At 35.9% G+C, this 24,584-nt stretch overlaps 1 protein-coding gene across 1 annotated transcript in view; it reads right to left on the reverse strand.

The window, feature by feature from the left end:
• The window catches only part of RUNDC3B (RUN domain containing 3B), a 154,908-nt gene that overhangs the window by 53,863 nt on the left and 76,461 nt on the right, over positions 1–24,584 (reverse strand). Inside the window, exons 5-7 of the mRNA XM_010839074.1 lie at positions 19,075–19,164; positions 16,860–16,940; positions 869–1,037 (exon numbers count right to left, since the gene is read on the reverse strand). Of these exons, the coding sequence (XP_010837376.1) occupies positions 869–1,037; positions 16,860–16,940; positions 19,075–19,164 (340 nt within the window). The remainder of the gene's footprint in view (positions 1–868; positions 1,038–16,859; positions 16,941–19,074; positions 19,165–24,584) is intronic.

The following is a 24,584-nucleotide window of genomic DNA, read 5'->3' on the forward strand; positions in this document are numbered from 1 at the left end:
TGATCACTGATTCCTGGACAATGTCCTTAGTGAGCTCTTACTCTTTGAGAGAGAAGTTCTGTATGAAACTGTTTCAAAATTTTATTCTACTTGGCATTTTCAGATTTTTACAGTGTAAAGGCTTTTAGTTATCTTAGTCTGACTTCTTGCTGGTATCTGGAACCGGAATTCTTCTTTCACAAGGTATTAAAGCTTTCTTTGTATATCTTAACTAGCAGTTGTTTGTCTACAGGAAATCTCTTCATATTTGTAAATTTCCTTTGTAACCATTTTCCTCAGTGTATTTTTATTGTTCTAATATTCTATTGATAATTCCACTAAGGCTTTTCCTAAGTAGCTCATCTATGAATAACAGTAATTTGAAAGGAAGGGAAGAAAGGAAAATAAACAATACATGAAAATTAAGAGTTAAGATGCTAGTTGGTATCCCAGTCTGCTATGTACTCCCCTTTGCCTACTATAGTGCTTAACACACAAAAGCTGCTAAAATACCTGATTTTTAAAAAAGGAGAGAGACACACATACATGGAATTTCTTAAGCAATCGCTATTACTACATTTTCATAAACCAAATAATCTTTTATAAAATTAATCCTAGAAATTAATACTTCAAACATATAAATGAAACTGCATACAGGAGAATAAATGGGTCAGCATTATATTAAAATGTAAAATTAGAAAAAGTTTAGCAAACAAAAGCCTCTCCTAAAATTGGGCCTGATTTTTAATTTAGAGGAGGACAATCCAAGAACAGAAAGGAAGTAGCAATAGGTAAATACTTGTGTTTAGCTAAATGATCTTTTGGTAGTGACAGTCTAAAGGTAGTAACTAGAGTCGAAATGAAATGACTTCTGATGACTGATACACACCTTCTGTTCCAGGGTGAGCTGATACTTCTGTTTGACTCTCTTACATTTGTTGAACCAACTGTTCTCATCCATGATGACTGGAGGCCCGGCCTTCTCTGGAGTGCTGCTCTCACTGTCACTGCTTCCCAGAGTTCTTAGCTCTTCCTCGTCACTGCTGATACTATCAGAACTGAGAAGATCAACATTTTTAAAGAAATAAAGTTCACAGTATGTTCCATGTTGTTTTTTTAGAAATACTTCAGCATTTGCAAGTTACTGGTAAGTAAGCTCCAAAATGTTCAGCACTAACTATACAATAATGATATTATCACCAGGCCTACAGATGCTACAGAAGTTCAAGTGAGGTTTACAGATCTCAGATCTAAGGCATTAACACAGAAAACTATGAGAATGTCCCGAAAAGAGGTGAAAAAACTTCCAAAGAAGAGAGCCAGAAACTCCACATGTGCTGAGAAGAGTTTTCTCTCTGGGCTGTTCTCACTGACTGTTCAATCTCCATTGTAAGGCAGACAGCACATCTCCAGTGTGCTGCCAGTGGGGGTATAATATCAGCACAATACTCACGATCAGCTTGGCTTTGACTGAAAACAAGAGGTTCAGAAAACCAGTTATACCTAAATACTTTCTACGGGGGGAAGAAGGAGAGACATAGGTGAAGCAGAGAAAAAATCTATTACAATCCATATGTAAAATTCCTTACGACATCAGTATGGTAGAAAACACAGAACAAGGTGAGGAAAAAGTAGGAGAGAAGCTAAATAATGGAGAGAAAGGTGTGCTAACATGATTGTCTAGTTTTAGAAGAAAAATACACGTTAAAAGGAACAGGGAAAATAAATTTTAGAATACCAGCAATGATATTAACATTTAAGAAACAGCATAAAAATAGTCTCTATAACCCTCGAAGTATACAAAAAATTCTAATCTATCAAACAGAGGAACAAAATTAAAAAATACAGACAGTTTAAAACAAAAAATAAGGTGGCAGAATAAGCACTAATACAAAAGAAATTACAAAAATCTTAAATAGGTTAAACTTAACAGCCAAGTCAGATGTTCTGGTTTGATTAAGGCAAGTAAGTGCCAACAGTAAGCTATCTATAAAATACACATGAATACAGAAAAATTAAAATTAAAAAGATGGAAACACACCTAGAAAATATGAACCCAAGGAACTCCAGGTCAGAAATTATAATTTTGTAAGTTAATATAGCTATAATGGTAGAAAACACAAGGATCAAAGAAAGATCTTCTATTTCTTTATCCTCCACTATCAGCATTTGCATCTGTTGGGTTCCTGAGTCAGGTCCAAGCCCATTGCAGACGTGAATTAGAGACTGCTACATAAAAGTTCAACCCAGGTGATGTTCTTAGCTAATGATCTCAGAAACAAACCAATGAGCAAACATGTCAAATGAAGTCTGCCTATCACATCTGTGGCTCTGGAAAGCTGATAATAAGGTTTCAATTTTGAAAAAGAGACAAGCAGAGCTCTTAAATGATGGTATTTGACATTAAAAATTAAATGAATTAGCTAAAAAGCAGATAAACTTAAGAGAATTAGTAACATTTAAGGTAGATATGAAGAAATTACAGTATTAAAGATTGTCAAAATGCTAAGAAAAAATAACTGCTGAGACAGGCTAGCAAGTACAGCATAATTATCCTTCCAGAAGGAGGGCAATATAAGCATATTTTGAGAAAACTAAAATTTAAGGGATTTACCAACAAATTCTCACTAAAACAAACTTCCTAATCATTGTAATTTAGGAAAAGGGAAACTGAGTTAAGAAGCACTAAGCAAAGAAAATAGTGAACTTGTGGGTAAACCTAAACAAGTTGAGTATAGAACACTAACAACAATGTCTAGTTTTATGGAGTTTTAAATAAACCAACAGCAAACTTACAATTCTGGACAGTAACAGCATATGTCAAGCATGAGATGATTATAGAGTTAAAACAATACAAGGTCCTCAGTCATCTGGATAAGTGTAAAGATATTAAATTTAGCCTTTGTTAAGGTTTAGATATGCATAGTAAAACTAGTAAAAGTACCACCAGTAAAAAAAAAAAAAGCCTATAAAAGAAGCCTAGTAAAAGAAGAGTCTATAAATTAAAAATGAATAAGGAATAAAATGGCAGAAGAAAAGTTAACCCCCCCCCAAAAAAAAAGAATCATAAGACAGAAAGAGTAGAGAAGAATGTAGGGCAAACAGAAAGTAAGAATGTGTTGTGTGCTGTGCTAAGTCACTTCAGTCGTGTCCGACTTTGTGCAACCCCATGGTGTCAGGAAGCATTTAACAGGAGGCTTCCTGTGTGCTGTTTTGGGTCCGTCATGAATCCTCTGTCCCTTATTAATTCCTGAATATTCAGGAATTAAGTGGAGTAGCAAACTACTCCCGGGGGTTTAAGAATGCATGCATTTCCTTCCTTAGTTTTTCCATACAGTGATAAGTAACTATTTACGACCCTCTTCCTTTTTATGAACCATATGGCAAAAGTGATTATTTATAACCCTCTCTCTTTGATATGGATCGCCTTATGTTTCCTTGATAATTTGTAAGTCTGGACTTTTGATTTTTATCTTTGCTGAAAACAGCTACCTTGAAAGACAGTATATATACTCACACGATGTTGAGTAAAACACCTTTGCTCCATCAGAGCTTGGGTCCCCATGTCTTTCTTTCTCTGTGTGTGTGTGTGTGTGTCTCTCTCTCAGGCTAATTCTCTGGAGCACAGAGGCTCACTGGGCTCACTCTCCGGCCTGGGCTTCTAAGACCCTCTCAAGAAGGCGCTCTGTGCCTTCACCCCCTCAACAGGGTGCCTGGTGCCTTTGTGAGCAGTGCAAGCCCCATACCAGGGGTTTTATTGGTTTTCTGTGTAAACCAAGGAATAGCAGCCTCTTTCTCTCTCCTTTACTTTCTTATCATCGACTCCGGACCACCAGGTTCCGGTCCATTAAAGGACCTCAACACCATGGACTGTAGCCTGCCAGGCTCCTCTGTCCATGGGATTCTCTAGGCATGAATACTGGTGGGTTGCCGTGCCCTCTTCCAGGGGATCTTCCTGACCCAGGGATCGAACCTGCATCTCTTATATCTCTTGCATTGGCAGGTGGGTTCTTTACCACTAGTGCCACCTGGGAAGCCCTAAGAAAGCAATAGAGTGGATATCAACCCAAAAATATCAGTAAATACCCTAAGCACCTCAGTTAAAACATAAAGCCCATTAAACTAGAGTTTTTAAACTCAAGTACTATTTTTAAAATGTATGTGTGTGTATACTTTAAGAACACAAAGGCATGAATCATTAAGTGAACTCTATTTTATCAGTTCTTACTGTACATTTTTTCACATATTAACACACTTGAAATCAGGGTACAACTTACAACTAATGACATATTACTACAGCTGTCAAACCAATTTCTCACATACTAAATGGAAGGTATGTCAGACTAAATATAGTTTTTAAAAAAAGACACTAGAAAAATATTAATCTAAACAAAACTGGTTAGACTCCATTAATATCGACTAAGTAAACTTCAAGGAATTTTTTTTAATTACTATATATTACATCAGGATGAATAAAGAATTCTAAACTTGTATGCATCTGACAAGTTATTTTAAAAAATATGCAGTAAAAATCAAAGGACCTCAAGGAAAAATCAACAAGTCAAATATCATAGTGAAGAACTTAATACATTTAAATAATTAAAAAGATGAAAAAAGGATAAGTGATAAAGGACATAAAATACCATTAACAAGCATAATCTAATGAATATTGGACCCACTCACTGGAATACCACTGATTCTAGATCATTTCTCAATAAATTTCAAGGAAGTATTATAATAACTATAATATTATGTAGACCACATTCACTAATTATAACCAAAACAAATTCACTGAAAATATCTGAAAATTAAAAATTATATTCCAAATAACCTTTGGTCAAAAAAATTATAATGGAAACTGTACTTTAAACAACAAAAATAAAAAATAACATCAAACTTTTAGGATGCAGCTGAAGTAGTACTTCAAGGGATGTTTATAAGCCTTATTTACTTATAAGAAAAGAAGTAAATTTAAGTTTTGAGAAAGAAAAGATCATAAAAGCTCTCAACAAACTGGGCATAGGGAATATACTTCAACATAATATCAGTTATTTTCATTGAGCCCACAGCTAAGACCATATTCAACGCTAAAAAGCTGAAACCTTTTCTTCTAAGATTAGGAATAAGACAAGACTGCCCACTCTCATCACTTATATTTGACATTGGAAGTTCTAATGAGAAAGCAATTAGGCAAGAAAAGGAAATAAAAGGCATCCAAGTAAAAAAGGAAGAAATATAACTGTCATTATTCACATATCACATTACATATCAAAATCCTAAAGACTACCAAAAAAACTGTTAGAACCAATAAACAAATTCAGTAAAGTTGCAGGATAAATACCAATATACAAAAATCAGTTGCATTTCCATATACTAATGATCAATTATCAGAAAGAGAAATTATGAGAACAATGTCATTTTCAGTTGCATCAAAAAAGAATAAAATATCTACAAAAAATTTAACTATGAAGGTGGACAACCTATACACTAAACACTATAAGATGTTGATGAAAAACTGCAGAAGACACTTAAATGGAAAGATAATTTTGTGTTCACAAATTGAAAGACTTAATATTGTTAAAATGTCCATACTACCTAAATCAATCTACATATTTAATGTGATGCCTACAAAAATTTCAATGCATTTTTCACAGAAATAAAATGAACAATTCTAAAATTTGTGTGGAACCATAACATACACCCAACAGCCAAAGCAATTTAGAGGAAGAAGAACAAAACTGGAGGCATCACACTTCCTGCTTTCAAAATATATTACAAACCTACAGTAATCAAAACAGTACAATACTGGCATAAATACAGATACATAGATTAATAAAACAGAACAGAGAGCCCAGAAATAAACTCATGTATATATTTATGACAAAGGAGTTAAGAACATACAATGGGGAAAGATAGTTTTTCCAACAAATGGTGCTGAGAAAACTAGTCAGCCACACACAAAGAATGAAACTAGACCTTATATCTTATACCATATGCATATCGTATATCTTGTATTGTATACCATATGTGTATCTTATACCATATGCAAAAATCAAGTCTGAATTGATTAAAGATTTGAATACAAGACCCAAAACTGTAAAAAAATTCTAGAAGAAAACACAGTGGGTTTTGTGACACAGTGGGTTTTTTGACATCAGTATTGACAATGATTTTTGGATTTGACAGACACACACACAAAGTCAAAAAAAAAAAGCAAAAGCAAAAACTAAGAAGTGGGTCTACATCAGACTAAAAGTCTCCTGCATAGCAAAGGAAGCCAGTGACAGAATGAAAAGGCAACCTCCTGAAAGGGAGGAAATATTGGCAAATCATATATCTGATAATGAGTTAATATCCAAGAGAACTCAACTGCAAAAAAAAGAAAAAAAAACAATGTGACTGAAAAACAGGAAAGGAATGGAGTAAATATTTTTCCAAAAAAGACATAGAAAGACAGTCAACAGGTACATGAAAAGGTACTCAACATCACTTATCATCAGGAAAATGAAAATCAAAATCACAAGATATCACTTAACATTTATCAGAACGCATGCATGCTAAGTTACTTTAGTCGTGCACAACTCTTTGGGACCCCATGGACTGTAGCCCGCCAGGTTCCTCTGTCCATGGGATTCTCCAGGCGAGAATACTGGAGTGGGTTGCCATTTCCTTCTCCAGAGGATCTTCCCCATCTAGGGATCAAACCTGCACCTCTTAAATCTCCTAAATTGGCAGGTGGGTTCTTTACCACTAGCGCTATCTGTCAAGAAGGGCCATCTTAAAAAAAAAAGAATGGCTATAATCAAAAAGATAAGTGAGGACAAAGATGTGGATGTGGAGAAAAGGGAACCCGTGTCAACTGATTATGGAAAATCAACTGGATTTTTGGAGAACAGTAGGAAGGTTCCTCAAAAAAATTGAAAATAGAACTACTGTATGGTCCAGCAATTCCACTTCTAGGTATGTATCAAAAGGAAATAAAAACAGAATCTTGAAGAGATATCTGTACTCTCTTCTTTACTGAAGTGTAAGTAATCAATATATGGACGGGACCTAAGTGTCCATCAACAAATGAATGGATAAAGAAGATGTGGTGTGTACATGCATACAATGGAACCCTGTTCAGCCGCAAGAGGTTAGGAAATCCTGCCACTGGCAACAACATGAAGAATCTTGAGGGCGTTATACTAAGTGAGATAAGTCAATGACAAATATTGAAGGTTATCACTTACATGTGAAGTCTTAAAAGTAAAACTTATGAAAATAGTGAGTAGAAAAGTGGTTCCCAGAGGGTAGTGAAGACTAGGGAGAGGTTGGTAAAAGGGTACAAACTTTCAGCTGTAAGATTAATAAAGTCTGAGGATCTAATGTTAAACATAGTGATAATAGTTGATAACACTATTGGATAACTGAAATTAGTTACAAAAGTAGAACTTAAATGTTATCCCACACACATAAAAAGTTAAATATGTGAGATGATGGATATGTTAGTTAATGAGATGGGGAAAATCCTTCCACAAGGTGTACATTATCAGAGGTAGGAAGAATGTATTCAGTTGTGTCTGACTTATTGTCATCCCAGGGACTGTAGCCTGCCAGGCTCCTCTTCCATGGGGCTTCCAGGCAAGAATATTGCATTGGGTTGCCATTTCCTTCTCCAGGGGATCTTCCCAATCTCAGGGATGGCAGGTGGATTCTTTACCACTGAGCTATCTGGGAAGCCATATATTATCAGAATATGGTACCAAATCATCATGATGTACACTTTAAATATCTTAAAATTTTACCTGTCAATGATATCTCAATAGACCTTATTTTATAAAAAGGTAAGAAAAGACCATCACAAACCCAAAGAAGGTAGAACAAAATATTATATAATAACAACATAAATAATGTATAATTTTAAACCACCCAGGAGTACAAAGGAAGAACTGATAATAAGGAAGTTCCTTGTGAGGACTAGGAGGAAAATAAATACTAACTATAGGGATCCAAGGAACTGTATGAACACTTCATGTACATTACCTCATTAGTCCTCATGATAACCCCATGAAGTGTTGCTGTACTATCTAATAAGTTCATTCAACAAAGGAAGAAAATGAGAATAAGAGATGAAAAATAGTTGCTTGAGGTCACCCCAGTCAGGGGAACTGGTATCACTCTTTTAGGGAGAATGTTCCATGCAGGCTTCCTGACTATGATGGTACTAAGCAGACTTTTAGAAAAGATAAGGGAAGTAGCCATGCCAATATCTTGAGAGTGATTACGTTCCTAGTAGAGAAAACAGAAAGACGCATATGTGGGCTGGGTGTGCTCAAGGAAAACAAGGTGACCAGTGTCACTGAAGCACAGTGAGTAAGAAGGCAGGGAATACGATGTGAGATCAGAGAGGAACTGGAGGCCGGGTAAACCTAGGAATTTTGTCTTTCACTTTGAGTCAGAAGGAAAGCAACTACTGGAAAGTTTTGAACAGAGGAATGAAATTATTTGACATATTCCTAAAGGATCACTCTGGCTGTCCTATGGAGAAAAAATGACAGGAGTCAGAGGTGGAGCTTGAAGACTCTTGCAAATTTCCATATTTAAGTTTAGGAGGTGATAGTGGTGGTGCAAATTTTACTGATGGGTTATGGAAGAGAGAATTCAACACTGACCCCAAAGTTTTTGAGCATAAGCAACTGGCATGCTAGAACTACGATACAAGGAATGGCAAAGACTAAAGGAAGAAGTGTGGTTTTTTCCCAGAGGTGGCGGTGGTGGGATTAGGAGTTCTTCATTGTACATGCTTCATCTGAGGTGCTTATTACACATCCAGGTGGAGAAGTCAAGTTGGCAGCTGCGTGTATGAGTCCAGAGTTCAGAGTAGTGTTCTAGGTGGAAGCATATATACGGAAAGAGCAGTATGGTGTTTAAAGCCGTGAACCTGGATGCAACTACTTGGTATAGACAGAGATTCAAAACTGAGCTCGGAAATTGTCCAACATTTAGAGGTTGGGGAAGTGAGAAGAAAGCAGTCAAAGAGAGTAAGAAGGAGCAAATAGGATGAAAAGTAGCAAAGTGCTGAGAGGAGGAGTTTTGAGTATCCGATACTGCTCAAAGGTCAAGTAAGGTGAGGAACCTGACCTCTGGCTTTGGCAAGGAGACATTCCTGCTGACTCTGAAAAAGAGTACTGTCAGTGGTAGTTATTAAAAGCTCATTTGACTAGTTCAAGAGAAGTGAAAGTGTTAGTCGCTCAGTCGTGTCCGACTCTTTGCACCCCATGGACTGTGGCCCTCCAGGCTTCTGTCTGTGGTACTCTGCAGCCAAGAATACTGGAGTGGGTTGCCATTCCCTTTTCCACGGGATCTTTCCAACCCAGGGATCAAACCTGGGTCTCCTGCATTGCAGGCAGATTCTTTACCATCTCAGCCATCAAGAGAGAAAGGAGGCAAAAAAAAAAAAAAAAAAAAAGGAGGCACAGTTCTGTCATAAAAGAAAGGGAACTAAGGAATAGCTTAGAAGTGTTGAATGCAGGGTTCGGAAAATTACTTGGTTCCCATTTTTAAGAAGGGAAAAATAACAACATGCTTATACGTTATGACATGCAGGAAGATCTAGAAAAAGGAAGGTCAATGGAAAGGGACAACTGTCAGAGCTAAGACCGTAACAGAAGAGAGAGGATGGGGTGCAGTACACAGGCCAAAAGACTGGCCTTTGGTAGAAAACTCCTTAGCTTATCCCTCCTAAGAGGGGAAAAGACAAGGTCAAGAGGTCCCTCAATATCCAGGAAGGACTGTTTCCAGGAGCCCCCCAAGACAGCAGAGTCCATGGAAGCTCAAGTCTCTTACATGTCCGGGTCCTGTATACATTTGATCCACAGTTGGTTGATTCACAGATGTGAACCCTGCAGATATGGACAGCCAATTATACATGAAAAGTACAGCTAAACTATATATGAAAAGCAATTTAACAGCATACTTGATCATTTACAATCTTTTAAAATCAGCAATTCTGTCTGTAGAAATTTGCCTCTTTAGGAAATAATCATTCTAAATACAAATACTTAACTATAAGCATGCTATATTTAAAAGTGAAAAACTGAAGGCATTATAAAAGACCAACAATCATCAGCTACTACTAGACTTTTTTGGCCTAAAATCCATTTATGAAAAGATGTTTAAAGTTATATCAAGCAGTAACTCAGAAAAATTTATATCTTATCACTGATACACAATTTAAAACTTAATTAAACCAATTTTAAATATGAAATATATTTTAGGATGTTTTCTATTAACATATTTCACATATTTAGCTTCAGAAGCATAAAACTCTATTTTAAAAGACTAATAACTAATATTTTTAAAGTTCAACTTCACCAGCAATCAAATAAATGCAAACCAAAAACAACAACAGGATATTTTCTATTTAGAGCATTAGCCACACCTTTAAGATTAATTGTAAATGACAGAGGCAGGCCCAGTCACATACTGCTGATAGGATCTAAACTGGTAGGGCCTCTCTGGTGGGCGGTTTGATAACAAGCTTCAAAAGTTTTAATAACATATATACTATTTACCCAAGAAATTCTACTTCAAGGTTTTAACCTAAAGAAATAATGATGGTTCTGCATAAAAAGATGCAGTGCAAGGCCACTAACTGCAATATTGTATATGACAGGGAACTGAACGCACTTGAAAAGTTGAACAATAACTGAGTTAACATACTATATAAAGAATGAAATTCTATTCATGTTAGGAAACGATGCTACAGAATGATCGCTAAGAACATGCAAAAGTGTTCATTATATAGTATTAAGGGAAACAGATACATGTATATCATGATTCCATTTTAATCAAAGAAAAAATATTTCTATGCACAGAAAAGGCTGAAAGTGATCCATCAAAATGTTAACAATGCTAGTGGCTGCTCTGTAAACATAAGATTATGAGTTACTTAAGCTTTCTTCTACTTTCTACCTTTCTGTATTTTCTAATTTTTCTACAATAAATACCTACTTTTCAAATAAGTTAAAAAGAGTAATATGGGGAGGAATAGACTCTTATACCAGACCCTGGAATATTAGGTCCATGAATCAAGGCAAATTGGAAGTGGTCAAACTGGAGACGGTAAGAATGAACATTGACATTTTAGGAATCAATGAACTAAAATGGACTAGAATGGGTGTATTTAACTCAGATGACCATTATATCTACTAGTGTGGGCAAGAATCACTTAGAAGAAATAGAGTAGCTATCATAGACAACAAAAGAGTCCGAAATGCAGTACTTGGATTCAATCTCAAAAACAACAGAATGATCTCTGTTTGTTTCCAAGGCAAACCATTCAATATCACAGTAATCCAAGTCTATGCCCCAACCAGTAAAGCTGAAGAAGCTGAAATTGAACAGTTCTATGAAGACGTACAAGACCTTCCAGAACTAAACCCAAAAAAGATGTCCTTTTCATTACAGGGGATTGGAATGCAAAAGTAGGAAGTCAAGAGATCCGTGGAATAACAGGCAAATTTGGCCTTGGAGTACAGAATGAAGCAGGGCAAAGACTAATAGAGTTTTGCCAACAGAACACATTGATCATAGCAAACACCCTCTTCCAACAATACAAGAGAAGACTCCACACAGGGACATCACCAAATGGTCAATACCGAAATCAGACTGATATTATTCTTTGCAGCCAAAGATAAAGAAGTTCTATACAGTCAGCAAAAACAAGACCAGGTGCTGACTGTGGCTCAGATCATGAACTCCTTATTGCCAAATTCAGACTTAAATTGAAGAAAGTAGGGCAAACCACTAGATCATTCAGGTATGACCTAAATCAAATCCCTTATGATTATACAGTGGAAGTCAGAAATAGATTCAAGGGATTAGATTTGATAGAATGCCTGAAGAACTAAGGACAGAGGTTTGTGACACTGTCCAGGAGGCAGTGATTAAGACCACCCCCAAGAAAAAGAAAAGCATAAAGGCAAAATGGCTGTCTGAGGAGGCCTTACTAATAGCTGAGAAGAGAAGAGACGTGAAAGGCAAAGGAGAAAAGGAAAGATATACCCATTTGAAGGCAGAGTTCCAAAGAATAGCAAGCAGAGATAAGAAAGCCTTCCTAAGTGAACACTGCAAAGAAACAGAGGAAAACAATAGAATGGGAAAGACTAGAGATCTCGTCAAGAAAATTAGAGATATCAAGGGAACATTTCATGCAAAGATGGGTAAAATAAAGGACAGAAATGGTATGGATCTAACAGAAGCAGGAGATATTAAGAAGAGATGGCAAGAATACACAGAAGAAATGTACAAAAAAGATCTTCATGACCCAGATAATCACAATGGTGTGATCACTCACCTAGAGCCAGTCATCCTGGAATGTGAAGTCAAGTGGGCCTTAGGAAGCATCACTACGAACAAAGCTAGTAGAAGTGACAGAATTCCAGTTGAGCTATTTGAAATCCTAAAAGATGATGCTGTGAAAGTGCTGCACTCAATATGCCAGCAAATGTGGAAAACTCAGCAGTGGCCACAGGACTGGAAAAAGTCAGTTTTCATTCCAATCCCAAAGAAAGGCAATGCCAAAGAATGCTCAAACTACTATACAATTGCACTCATCTCACACGCTAGTAAAGTAATGCTCAAAATTCTCCAAGCCAGGCTTCAGCAATACGTGAACCGTGAACTTGCAGATGTTCAAGCTGGTTTTAGAAAAGGCAGAGGAACCAGAGATCAAATTGCCAACATCCACTGGATCATCAAAAAAGCAGAAGGGTTCCAGAAAATATCTACTTCTGCTTTACTGACTATGCCAAAGCCTTTGACTATGTGGATCACAACAAACTCTGGAAAGTTCTTAAAGGGATGGGAATACCAGACCACCTGACTTGCCTCCTAAGAAATCTGCATGCAGGTCAAGAACCAACAGTTAGAACTGGACATGCAACAACAGACTGGTTCCACACTGAGAAAGGAGTACGTCAAGGCTGTATATTGTCACCCTGCTTATTTAACTTATATGCAGAGTACATCCTGAGAAATTCTGGGCTGGATGAAGCATTAAGCTGGAATCAAGATTGCCGGGAGAAATATCAATAAGCTCAGATATGCAGATGACACTACCCTTATGGCAGAAAGCAAAGAAAAACTAAAGAGCCTCTTGATGAAAGTGAAAGAGGAGAGTGACAACGTTGGCTTAAAGCTCAACATTCAGAAAACTAAGAACATGGCATCTGGTCCCATCATTTCATGTCAAATAGATGGAGAAACAGTGGCAGACTTTATTTTTGGGGGCTCCAAAATCACAGCAGATGGTGACTGCAGCCATGGAATAAAAAGACACTTACTCCTTGGAAGAAAAGTTATCACCAACCTAGACAGCATATTAAAAAGCAGAGACATTTTGCCAACAAAGGCCCGTCTAGTCAAAGCTATGGTTTTTCCAGTAGTCGTGTATGGATGTGAGAGTTGGACTATAAAGAAAGCTGAGCGCCAAAGAATAGATGCTTTTGAACTGTGGTGTTGGAGAAGACTCTTGAGAGTCCCTTGGACTGCAAGGAGATCCAATCAGTCCATCTTAAAGGAAATCAGTCCTGAATATTCATTGGAAGGACTGATGTTGAAGCTGAAACTCCAATCCTTTGGCCACCTGATGTGAAGAAGGGACTCATGGAAAAGACCTTGATGCTAGGAAAGATTGAAGGCGGGAGGAGAAGGGGACAACAGAGGGTAAGATGGTTGGATGGCATCACCGACTCAACGGACATGAGTTTGAGTAAACACTGGGAGTTCATGATGGACAGGGAAGCCTGGCTGGTTGCAGTCCATGGGGTCACAAAGAGTCGGCCATGACTGAGCGACTGAACTGAACTGAGGCTCTTATAATTAGGCATCAAATAGAATTTTAAAAAATGTGTCTAATATAGGTGTATTTGGGTGGATGTCATTCAATTTTTAAAATATTGGTTCTTTATGACTATTAGGATAGTTTAAATCTTTCTAAAAAGAAAACCTTCATGGTCAGTAATCTAGCTGGGTTATGACTAGGTTGAATTGATATTTCTCTTCTTGTTCTTGTATCCTTTATATAACAAGATGGCAGGAATCCTCTGTTATATATTGACTACAAAGGAATAAATATATATTTGGATTACTTCATAGAAAGAGGAAATTGCAAAAAAACTGGACAAATGGTGACTAAGCAGCTGGAGACACAGAATACAGATCATTAAGTTCAGGGTACCAGGTGAGAAGGTTCCATGACTGCATCTTTTTAAAAGCACTGTAATAATCACTACAGTCTCTTACTTAAGAAGAGAGGAAAATTTGCATTTATGATTATCTTCATATTTTAATTTAAATTTCCTAAATCACTAAAAACTGCCTTTCTATCCGCATGCTGATGACCAAACTCCTGTCTCTGTCATTTTGCTCTCTAATTTCAGATCTGTGGCCCACTCTGCACAAATCTGCTGTGTCTATGGACAAGCTACTTAACCTCTCTCTGTTTCAGTTTTTCACTTAAAAATAAGGACAGTGGTGCTGACTTCACTGATTTTTTAGGAGATTAATGAGTTAACAGAAGTAAAGCACTTAACACAATGCCTGATAAATATGCAATAAGTAGTATTACTCATATTTACTAGTATTGTTTTGAACTGTTAGTTATCTCCACAAAGTGTCCTATAATCCAATAAATCTCCAAACAGTGTTAATTTCATGCCTGTTCCAAACATCTTGGTGTGTTTCTTTTCTAGATCTAATGTAACAGAATTATCCATTTCCCAAGGGATCCTAACTTAAGTTAGAAATCTCTGTACCATAATACTCTATTCCTCCTTCTCCTTCACCATCTAAAAAATGTTCACACTCCTAGCTCTGAAATCATAGTGACTTCTCTTACTAGATGGTGATTATTTTGGGTACAGGGATTGTATTCCTTTACAGAAGTTTACAAAGTTCCTATACTCTTGACATCTAGGAAGAAACCTAGGAAAGTTTTTTTCCTGCCTTCAGTTCAGTTCAGTTAATTTCAATCGCTCAGTCATGTATGACTCTTTGCCACCCCATGGACTGCAGTACACCAGGCCTCACTGTCCATCACCAACTCCCGGCAATTACTCAAACTCGTGTCCACTGAGTCAGTGATGCCATCCAACCATCTCATCCTCTGTCATCCCCTTCTCCTCTCACCTTCAATCTTTCCCAGCATCAGGGTCTTTTCCAATGAGTCAGCTCTTCGCATCAGGTGGCCAAGGTATTGGAGTTTCAGCTTCAACATCAGTCCTTGCAATGAATATTCAGGACTGGTCTCCTTTAGGATGGACTGGTTGGATCTCTTTGCAGTCCAAGGGACTCTCAAGAGTCTTCTCCAACACTGCAGTTCAAAAGCATTAATTCTTCGGCGCTCAGCTTTCTTTATAGTCCAACTCTCACATCCATACATGACTACTGGAAAAACATTGCCTTGACTAGATGGACCTTTGTTGGCAAAGTAACGACTCTGTTTTTTAATATGCTGTCTAGGTTGGTGGTAACTTTTCTTCCAAGGAGTAAGAGTCTTTTAATTTCATGGCTGCAGTCACCATCTGCAGTGATTTTGGAGCCCCCAAAAATAAAGTCTAACACTGTTTCCAATGTTTCTCCATCTATTTGCCATGAAGTGATGGGACCAGATGCCATGATCTTAGTTTTCTGAATGTTGAGTTTTAAGCCAACTTTTTCACTCTCCTCTTTCACCTTCATTAAGAGGCTCTTTAGTTCTTCTTCACTTTCTGCCATAAGGGTAGTGTCATCTGCATATCTGAGCTTATTGATATTTCTCCCGGCAATCTTGATTCCAGCTTAATGCTTCATCCAGCCCAGCATTTCTCATGATGTACTCTGCATATAAATTAAATAAGCAGGGTGACAATATACAGCCTTGACGTACTCCTTTTCCTATTTGGAACCAGTCTGTTGTTCCATGTCCAGTTCTAACTGTTGCTTCCTGACCTGGATACAGATTTCTCAAGAGGCAGGTCAGGTGGTCTGGTATTCCCATCTCTTGAAGAATTTTCCACAGTTTATTGTGATCCACACAGTCAAAGGCTTTGGCATAGTCAATAAAGCAGAAATAGATATTTTTCTGGAACTCTCTTGCTTTTTCAAATATCCAGCGGATGCTGGCAATTTGATCTCTGGTTCCTCTGCCTTTCCTGCCTTAGCACTCAATAAATGCATCTTCTGTGTATGTATACACATACATCTATTACTTACAGACATATATTACTCACTCTCTCTCCCTTACAGTTTTGCCTGATCCTAACATTTCAGAAGTATATAATTATTCAGGAAATAAATTATGCAAGCAGATCTTAAGAAAAGTTTTAGATTTCATCTGATTAATTTTTAATACTGATGAGATTATGGGAAACCTCTAACTCTCACACAATGTTGGTAGTAGGATAAATTGATACAACTCTAAGAACAGACTTTAAGAGTCACAAAATTTTTCATTGTATTTACCTAAATAAGTCTATAAATTCACAAAAGAAACAAAATAAAATTATTTGCACGAAAATGTTCATTATTATTTTCATTTTAATGGAGATAACATGAAAACCAATCTAAATAATGAATTATAGTTTTGAAATCTCAATGGATTAGTATAGAGCTATTAAGGCTATTATATTAACTACAGAAGTAAAAACAGATGCTGTTTTTAAAAACTATATTTATGCCACGGTTATAATTATATAAAAACTATATATATATATGTACTAAAAATGCAACTGGAGTTTATATTTTTGAATGATTTCTGGTATGGAAATAAATGTTCTATAAAAGGTAATTTTAATCAGATGAATATATTACATAAGACATTCAACTATAAATTAAGATTTCAAAATATCAAATACCTTTGGGTAAACCTCAAATATGGTATATAGTCTATTACAGCAGGAAGGTTGCCATCCAATCTTTCTCCCTTTAGGCAGAAGCTAAGACAACAGATAATAAATATATTAATACATAAAAATTTAAATCACAGTGTTATAAACAATCTCTTGTTAGAAACATTTGTTTCATCAATGATAAAAAGATGAATTTTTTATTTGTAATTTAAATGTGACTTGTTATAATCACCTCAATAAAGACAATTCTACCTTCAATATCAAAGGCTTACAAAAATTAATAACACTATTACATACATACATCATGCAAAAGTAAAGTTCACTGAGAAATCTGTACAAATACTATTTACATAGTTCATTTTATCTTGGTCTTAATTAGACTTCAAAGACGTCACTGGAGTATTTTCATATGAAGAGCTGTTGTTCTCATTTACATTCAAATTCTCAGGTGACACTGAATATTTCCTAAAAAGGTCTGACTGATTAGAAAAATCTTCATATATGAACTACTACCTTTTGGTTCCTCTGGGAAGTTTTCCTGCTAAAATACTTACTCTAATATATTAATATCAAGGGTGAGGGATGTATTTTTCCAGACTTGAATAAGGACAGAATCAAAGTGGCCATATTTCATATGGGCTTTCATTTACAAAAACATTACTAATGTGTCAGTAAGATATTTGCTTTCTACACAATATCAATGGGCTACAACAAACCAAGAGTTTATATTATTATCCCAGTTTTGTTTTCAACCAAAAAATAATTTTAAAGGATTTAGACAGAGCCAGCAGCATACAGTAAAAAGTTAACACCCTTAGAGAAATCATGAAGACAGCCTTCATGCTGTAGTCACCACGTTCATCCCAAACAATTAAGTTAATTAACCTAATCCCGCTTTATCAAATTTCAAATAGAGGAAAGTTATAAAGAGAAAAGTATTTTGAAAAAGAAGTGATTTACTAGAAAAAAGTAACTTGAGTGAAACTGAAGAACTTAAGGAAGAATTGATGCTTTTGAACTGTGGTGAAGTTCAAAACTTGGAGAAGACTCTTGAGAGTCCCCTGGACTGCAAGGAGATCCAACCAGACCATCCTAAAGGAAATCAGTCCTGAATATTCATTGGAGGTACTAATGCTGAAACTGAAACTCTGATACTTTGGCCACCTCATGCAGAGTTGACTCATTGGAAAAGACCCTGATGCTGGGAGGGATTGGGGGCAGGAGGAAAAGGGGACGACAGAGGATGAGATGGCTGGATGGCATCACCGACTCGATGGACCTGAGTTTGAGTGAACTCCGGGAGCTGGTGATGGACAGGGAGTCCTGGCGTGCTGCGATTCATGGGGTCGCAAAGAGTCGGACACGACTGAGCGACTGAACTGAACTGAACTGAACCCTTCCTCAGTTAATTTCTTAAGTTTAAGACAGTCTCTTTTTCGAGAGCATTATTTTTTAGTTCAAGATCTAAAAGCAGATTTTTAAGTTTTATGCTTATTTGTTAACAGTGGATTTTTAAGTGATCTATTTCAATGAAAATATAATCCTTAATTCTCAGGTTTGAATTCTTATTATAGACAAACCTTTTACTTTTAGTACAATGTAAAATCTTAGATCAATAAATGAAATGCAGAAGGATGATCCCAACAACCTACGGAGAACTTAGAATGTCCATTTTTAGTACTTGCAATCTTAGTTTGGAATCAGCTCACCTTGTTGATAATAAAAGCAAATATTAACAAAATTTTTAATACTCCAGAAACAAAATAAGAAACATAAGGTATCTAAGACAGCCTGTCAAGTGCCTCTTTATCTCACCACATGAGAAAATGAAAATCTTTCTGGCTATGAATCAATATTAGTATATTTCTTTTTCATTTTAAAACAGTAGTGGAAAAATACTAAGAGATACGATCTAAAACCTTCCTTCAGTGCTACCAGACTATATGATTTTTCTGGTCGGGGGGGATGTGGTCCAAGCTTTCTTTTTCCCAAGCCAGAAAGCAAATAAGTTTCGTCAATTAATTCCTTAAGTTTAAGACAGCCTCTTTTTTTAGAGCAAACCTATTTATAAAACTGATCTCATTATAAAGGGAACAACACAAATCAAATCAATATCCAACTGCATGCTTTACTTAGAAAACTGAAAGAAAAGAATCATAAGCAGAAATTATTATGAGGTAGAATAATTTTAAATCAGAATACATACAGTTAGATGAAGTACCTGAAATCAATAGCATTGAGTCCAAGGAGCATGCCAGCAAGCATATTTGCTTCCTCACCCAAGACAATTGCTCCATCTTCATAAAACCTCCTAAAAAATGAAATGGGTGAATATGTATTAAAAACAGACTGAAGCTTCAGCTACAGGAATCAGTTAAAGCCCAAGCTAGAGTAGAAAGAACTAAAATTTATTTAATTTGTCAAAACAAGAACATACCTGGATCACTTAAATCTTGCATATACTTAGCAGAATAAAAAAGCTGCCATTGTAACAAGGAAAAAAAACATTCTAAGTGTTTACATCTCTCTTAAAAAGAATCTTCAAAGTGACTCCTTTAGTAGGCCTACAGTGTCTAGCATTTTTCCAAGCCTGAATGAAGCAATATATACGTAAACTGAAAGGTGGTAAACAGTCGTTTAAACTGGTCTCCTTTCGAAACTATGTAGATTATTTTCTATTAATATACAGAACAAACACAAACATACATCGTTTTTCTCTAATTCCAAGGGTTATTAACCAAACTAAGAACTAGGAAGATGTGATTAATAGTAATTTATGCTAACCTTTAACACTACAATACTAATAGGGCAGATGGGCTACCTAGGTGGCCGCATACGAAAAAGAAAGTGTTCACTGTATCTCTGACAAAATGTAAATATGAATCTATCTTTGTTAATTCTTGTAAAGCCTTCTGTTTTGGTTAATGTTAATTTTTATAATATTAAAGTCTATTTTAAAATATTTAAAATAAATATTTTGAAAAAATATCATTTAATATGGGCTTAAGGTATTTTTCCACAAAAGAATCTAAAGATTATTGAATTCATTTTCAAATAGTATCAAAAACTTGCTTATGTTCAGTAACAGGGATAATAAAATTGTTATAACTCTTTATGCTATACAATGGCAAGGAACACCACTCTATAACCCCACTAACTAAAAGGAAAGCATCTTAGTAAATGAAATTTGTCTTGCTCTTTTCCATATTCTTTTCCATATTCTTGAGAAGGCAATGGCAACCCACTCCAGTACTCTTGCCTGGAAAATCCCATGGATGGAGGAACCTGGTGGCTGCCGTCTATGGGGTGGCACAGAGTCGGACACGACTGAAGCGACTTAGCAGCAGCAGCAGAGCTTATAAAGTCTGCATATAAAGTCTATATTCTTATATTACTATCATTAATTTTGAATAGTCCACAGTTTACCAAATACTTTTATAATCATATTATTTGACACTTGCAAAGCTGATGAAATAAATGCAGAAGCAATTGTCATTCGTTTCAATTTCATTATCAAGAAGAGAGACAGGTTTAAACAGTTTGCCCAAGATGATGTTGATAAACTTATCAAGGAAGAAAACCAATTTTTACTTAAGTTCTACATCTTTTCTACTGAACCATGATACTTCCTGTAAAATAAAAATATTTAAAGAGAATTTAACCTCTGTTATGGTCTGTAAGAAATTTTACATGAATAAAAAGTACAAAGGAAAATACCACTATTTTCCCTCTGACAGATGTAAGGCTATAAACAAACGTGATGGGAAGACTAGCTTGGATTAAATGCTCTTTCTTGGAAATATGTAAATTTATATCTCTTGAAAATGTAAATGAAGTTACCATTTACATAAAAGGAGAAAAACTTAAAGTTTCAGCCTAACAAAGATCAGTAAAATAAATGGAAGAAATTCCTACATATTCAACTGAGGTGTTCCACAAAATGGTAAAGATATTTAGACAAAACTAAACATCTGAGATTTTGTCACTGCCTCAATGGCTAAATTGGCTGTTGACAGAATATTTGATCAGCTCCTTGAACAACTATGATTCCAATGGTTCTAGACCACCACTTCCTATGGGACACATGCATTTATTCTGGTGTTTGACATCAGCAATCACCCATAATTCCCAGTACTTCCCTATATAAGAATAGGTCTATTTTTATTTGCCACCTTGAGCTTATCATGTTTAAAAGTACATTCCAAGAGTCACATCAAAACTATTTTTGCTTGCTTTCCAATGTTAATATTATACTAGGAACTAATGAAAAATACCTAAAACAAAGACTAAATGGTTTTAGAACCATTTGTAATCAAGCTTAAAGGTAATTTATATACACTATGTTTTATATATCATTTTGTTTTACTGAGTTTTTCTGGCCTTTGTTTTAATATTGATTTTTTAAGCTAACCTAGGGGCTTCCCTGATAGCTCAGTTGGTAAAGAATCCACCTGCAGGGCAGGAAGCCCCGATTCGATTCCCGGGGCAGGACGATCTGCTGGAGAAGGGAAAGGCTACCCACTCCAGTATTCTGACCTGGAGAATTCCATGGACTACAGTCCACGGGGTTGCAAAGAGTCGGACACGACTGAGCGACTTTCACTGTCCCTGTCATGTAATACACTAAATGTGAAATCAATTAATTCCACGTAAAACCATATCTGAAATATAATATTGCATAGACCTGATTTAATACGCCTTTACTGTAGCAGACGGGAGGGGAGGACAAGCAGAAGAGGAAAGGCTAGTTAAGAGAATTGTCCACTGCATGTTGAACTTTTCATTATTAAATCTGATTAAGAAAATAAAATAAATGCACTTAAAGAAATCTATCAACATTTAGGTTTCATTTATAATACACTATTTTATGTCACTTGGCATTTTATATACTATCATTTAATCAAAGATACAAGTCATTCGTGTGTATTAAAGAGGCAGAAGCTATTACAAAAAATTGTTTTATTCCCTTAATCAAGCCAATATATCAATAATTCTGACTGAAAATTTGATTCTTGTTATCAATATTTTCAAAGACTTCTAAAGACTGCAGACTTTCAAGCTCTTCATTTTACCTCACAGAAAAATTGGAACACTAATATGTTTGTTTATATAACCAAGATTATGTAACCAATGAGCCAAGAGTAAAGGCTAAGATGACTAATAAAAGTAAGGTACACACTAAAAAAATTCCCTTTTGTTGAAAATATTTTTGTCCTAAGGAAAATATTTTTATGAGAAGGATCTAAACCAAAACAGCGTATTGGCTTGCAAAAATGGATTATAAATATTGAAAGTAGCAAGATGAAAAATAAATTTAAAACTTCTGTTTAAAGAGTTATATGTTCGATGGTATCTTTCAAGTTTTGTATTTTAGAAACAAAGGAAAATCGTCAGCAACTATTTGATATTACTGTGATCTGGAAGAAAAGTCCCCACTTTCCATCAGGTGTACTCTTTCCAATTATTTGTATGTTGACTAGAAAAATACTAGACACTAGAAAGGTACTTAAAATAACACTCGAATAATCATCTTTTTCTCAACACATATAATTTAATTCCAACTCAAATACGTCTACAATGCCATCTTTAGTGTTTATTCTGAAGGACTATTTTAAAACCTTTCAGGTACTTCAGTAACAAATATCCTTTGGATGGGAAGTGAACCACCAGAATAGATGATGTTGATACTGAACAATATCATGCTTCAAAATTTATTTTGAGAGCCGTAAGTTATTCTACACACTAAAAGTGCAATACTCAAATATGAGAAAGCTTATTTTATAAGCCAAAGAAATTCCATTATCAATATCTTGTTCTCTTCCCCAGTTTAGTCTTTATTTAAGAAGCTTGAAGTGGTGGGAGATAAAATTCTCCCTCATGACATACAAAACAAATTACAGCATTACAAAGAAATGTTCTATTCTATTCAAAGACAAGGTGAATCAGAAAGAAAAGCTAGCCAAAAAAAAAAAAATCAATCTCCAAACAGTCTTGCTAAGAATGTGAGATTCTCTGTTTTATCAACAAATACATCATGTAGCAAGAACTGTATTATGTATGAGAGATAAAATGATAAAGAAGGTAAATAAGACCCCTCTTTATGAAACTTACAGTCTAGGGGAGAGGACAGGCAATAAACAGAAGGAGGAGACAATCAGAGATGGCAAGCAGTATAAAATAAGGAACTAGGTTGCTGAGGTGGAGAAAAAGTAAAGATGAATCCAACTTTGAAGAAGGGCATTGGGAAAGATATTCTCGAGTAAGTGTTTATTCTGGGACCTTAGGCCCAAAGAAGTCTGAAAACAGGGCTTTGGAGGTCATATAACAATTAATAATAATTGTGAACATGTCCTGAGTGCCAGGCATAGTTATAAGAGCTTTACATGAATTATCTTGCTTAACTTTACCAACAATTATTATGCCACAGAGGGAGTAAGAAATTTACCCATGATTCCACAGCTACAAAGTGGTGAAACCAGGATCTGACTCCAGGAAATGTGTTTGCAGAGCCTGCTGGCTAAAGTAATGAGAAAGCATTTCAGTGTTTAAAGTAGGAATTGACAGGATCCCTTTTACAATACTTTTTAAGCAGAGTGTCTGGATGCTGGGTGGCTACTGGCAGGGGGCAAACAGGAATCAGTTGGGAGGCTAACAGGGGAGGAGGTAGGCAAGAGATGAGAGAGGTGCGCATTACTGCTGCAGCCGAAATGGTAAAGGTAAACGGGTGGATTCGAAATAGATTCTGTAAACAGGATCAAAGACTTGCTAATGGAATGGCTGTAATGAATGAAGGAGAAAAAGGAATCAATACGAATTTAGATTGTTACTTCACCAGCCATTTAGGTAAGGCAATGAAATGACTTTCAAGAATAGGGTGAACAGGGTTAGAGGGGAGAAGAATCAAGAAATCTGAACTAGTTAAGAGATTTAAATGTGGTGTCATGACCACTCAGGTGGTATTTAAAACTCCAGAGATACAATGAGATATCACGTAACACTGGTCAGAATGGCCACCATAAAAAAAAAAAATCTACAAATGCTGGAGAGGAGGTGGAGAAGAGGGAAAAACCCTCTTGCATTGTTGGTGGGAATGTAAATTGATACAGCCACTATGAAAGAAGTATGGAGATTCCTAAAAAAAACTAGGAATAAAACTACCATATGACCCAACAATCCCACTACTGGGTATATACCCTGAGGAAACCAGAGCTGGAAAAGACACATGTACCCCAATATTCACTGCAGCACTATTTATAAAAGTTAGTACATGCACGCAACCTAGATGTCCATCAACAGATGAACAGATAAAGAAGCTGTGGTACATATATACAATGGAATTTTACTCAGTCATAAAAAGGAATGCATTTGAGTCAGTTCTAATGAGGTGGACGAACCTACAGCCTATTAAACAGAGTCAAGTAAGTCAGAAAGAGAAAACAAATACCGTATATTACCACATACATGGAATCTAGAAGGATGGTACTCATGAACCTATTTGCAGGGCAGCAATGGAGATGCATGAAATGTTCCCTTGGTATCTCTGATTTTCTTGAAGAGGTCTCTAGTTTTTCCCATTCTGTTGTTTTCCTCTATTTCTTTGCATTGATCACTGAGGAAGGCTTTCTTATCTCTCCTTGCTATTCTTTGGAACTCTGCATTCAGTTGCTTATATCTTTCCTTTTCTCCTTTGCTTTCTGCTTCTCTTCTTTTCACAGCTATTTGTAAGGCCTC

This window comes from Bison bison, unplaced genomic scaffold (genome assembly GCF_000754665.1).
Source record: "Bison bison bison isolate TAMUID 2011002044 unplaced genomic scaffold, Bison_UMD1.0 scf7180017864109, whole genome shotgun sequence".
NCBI classification, from domain to species: Eukaryota; Metazoa; Chordata; class Mammalia; order Artiodactyla; family Bovidae; genus Bison; species Bison bison.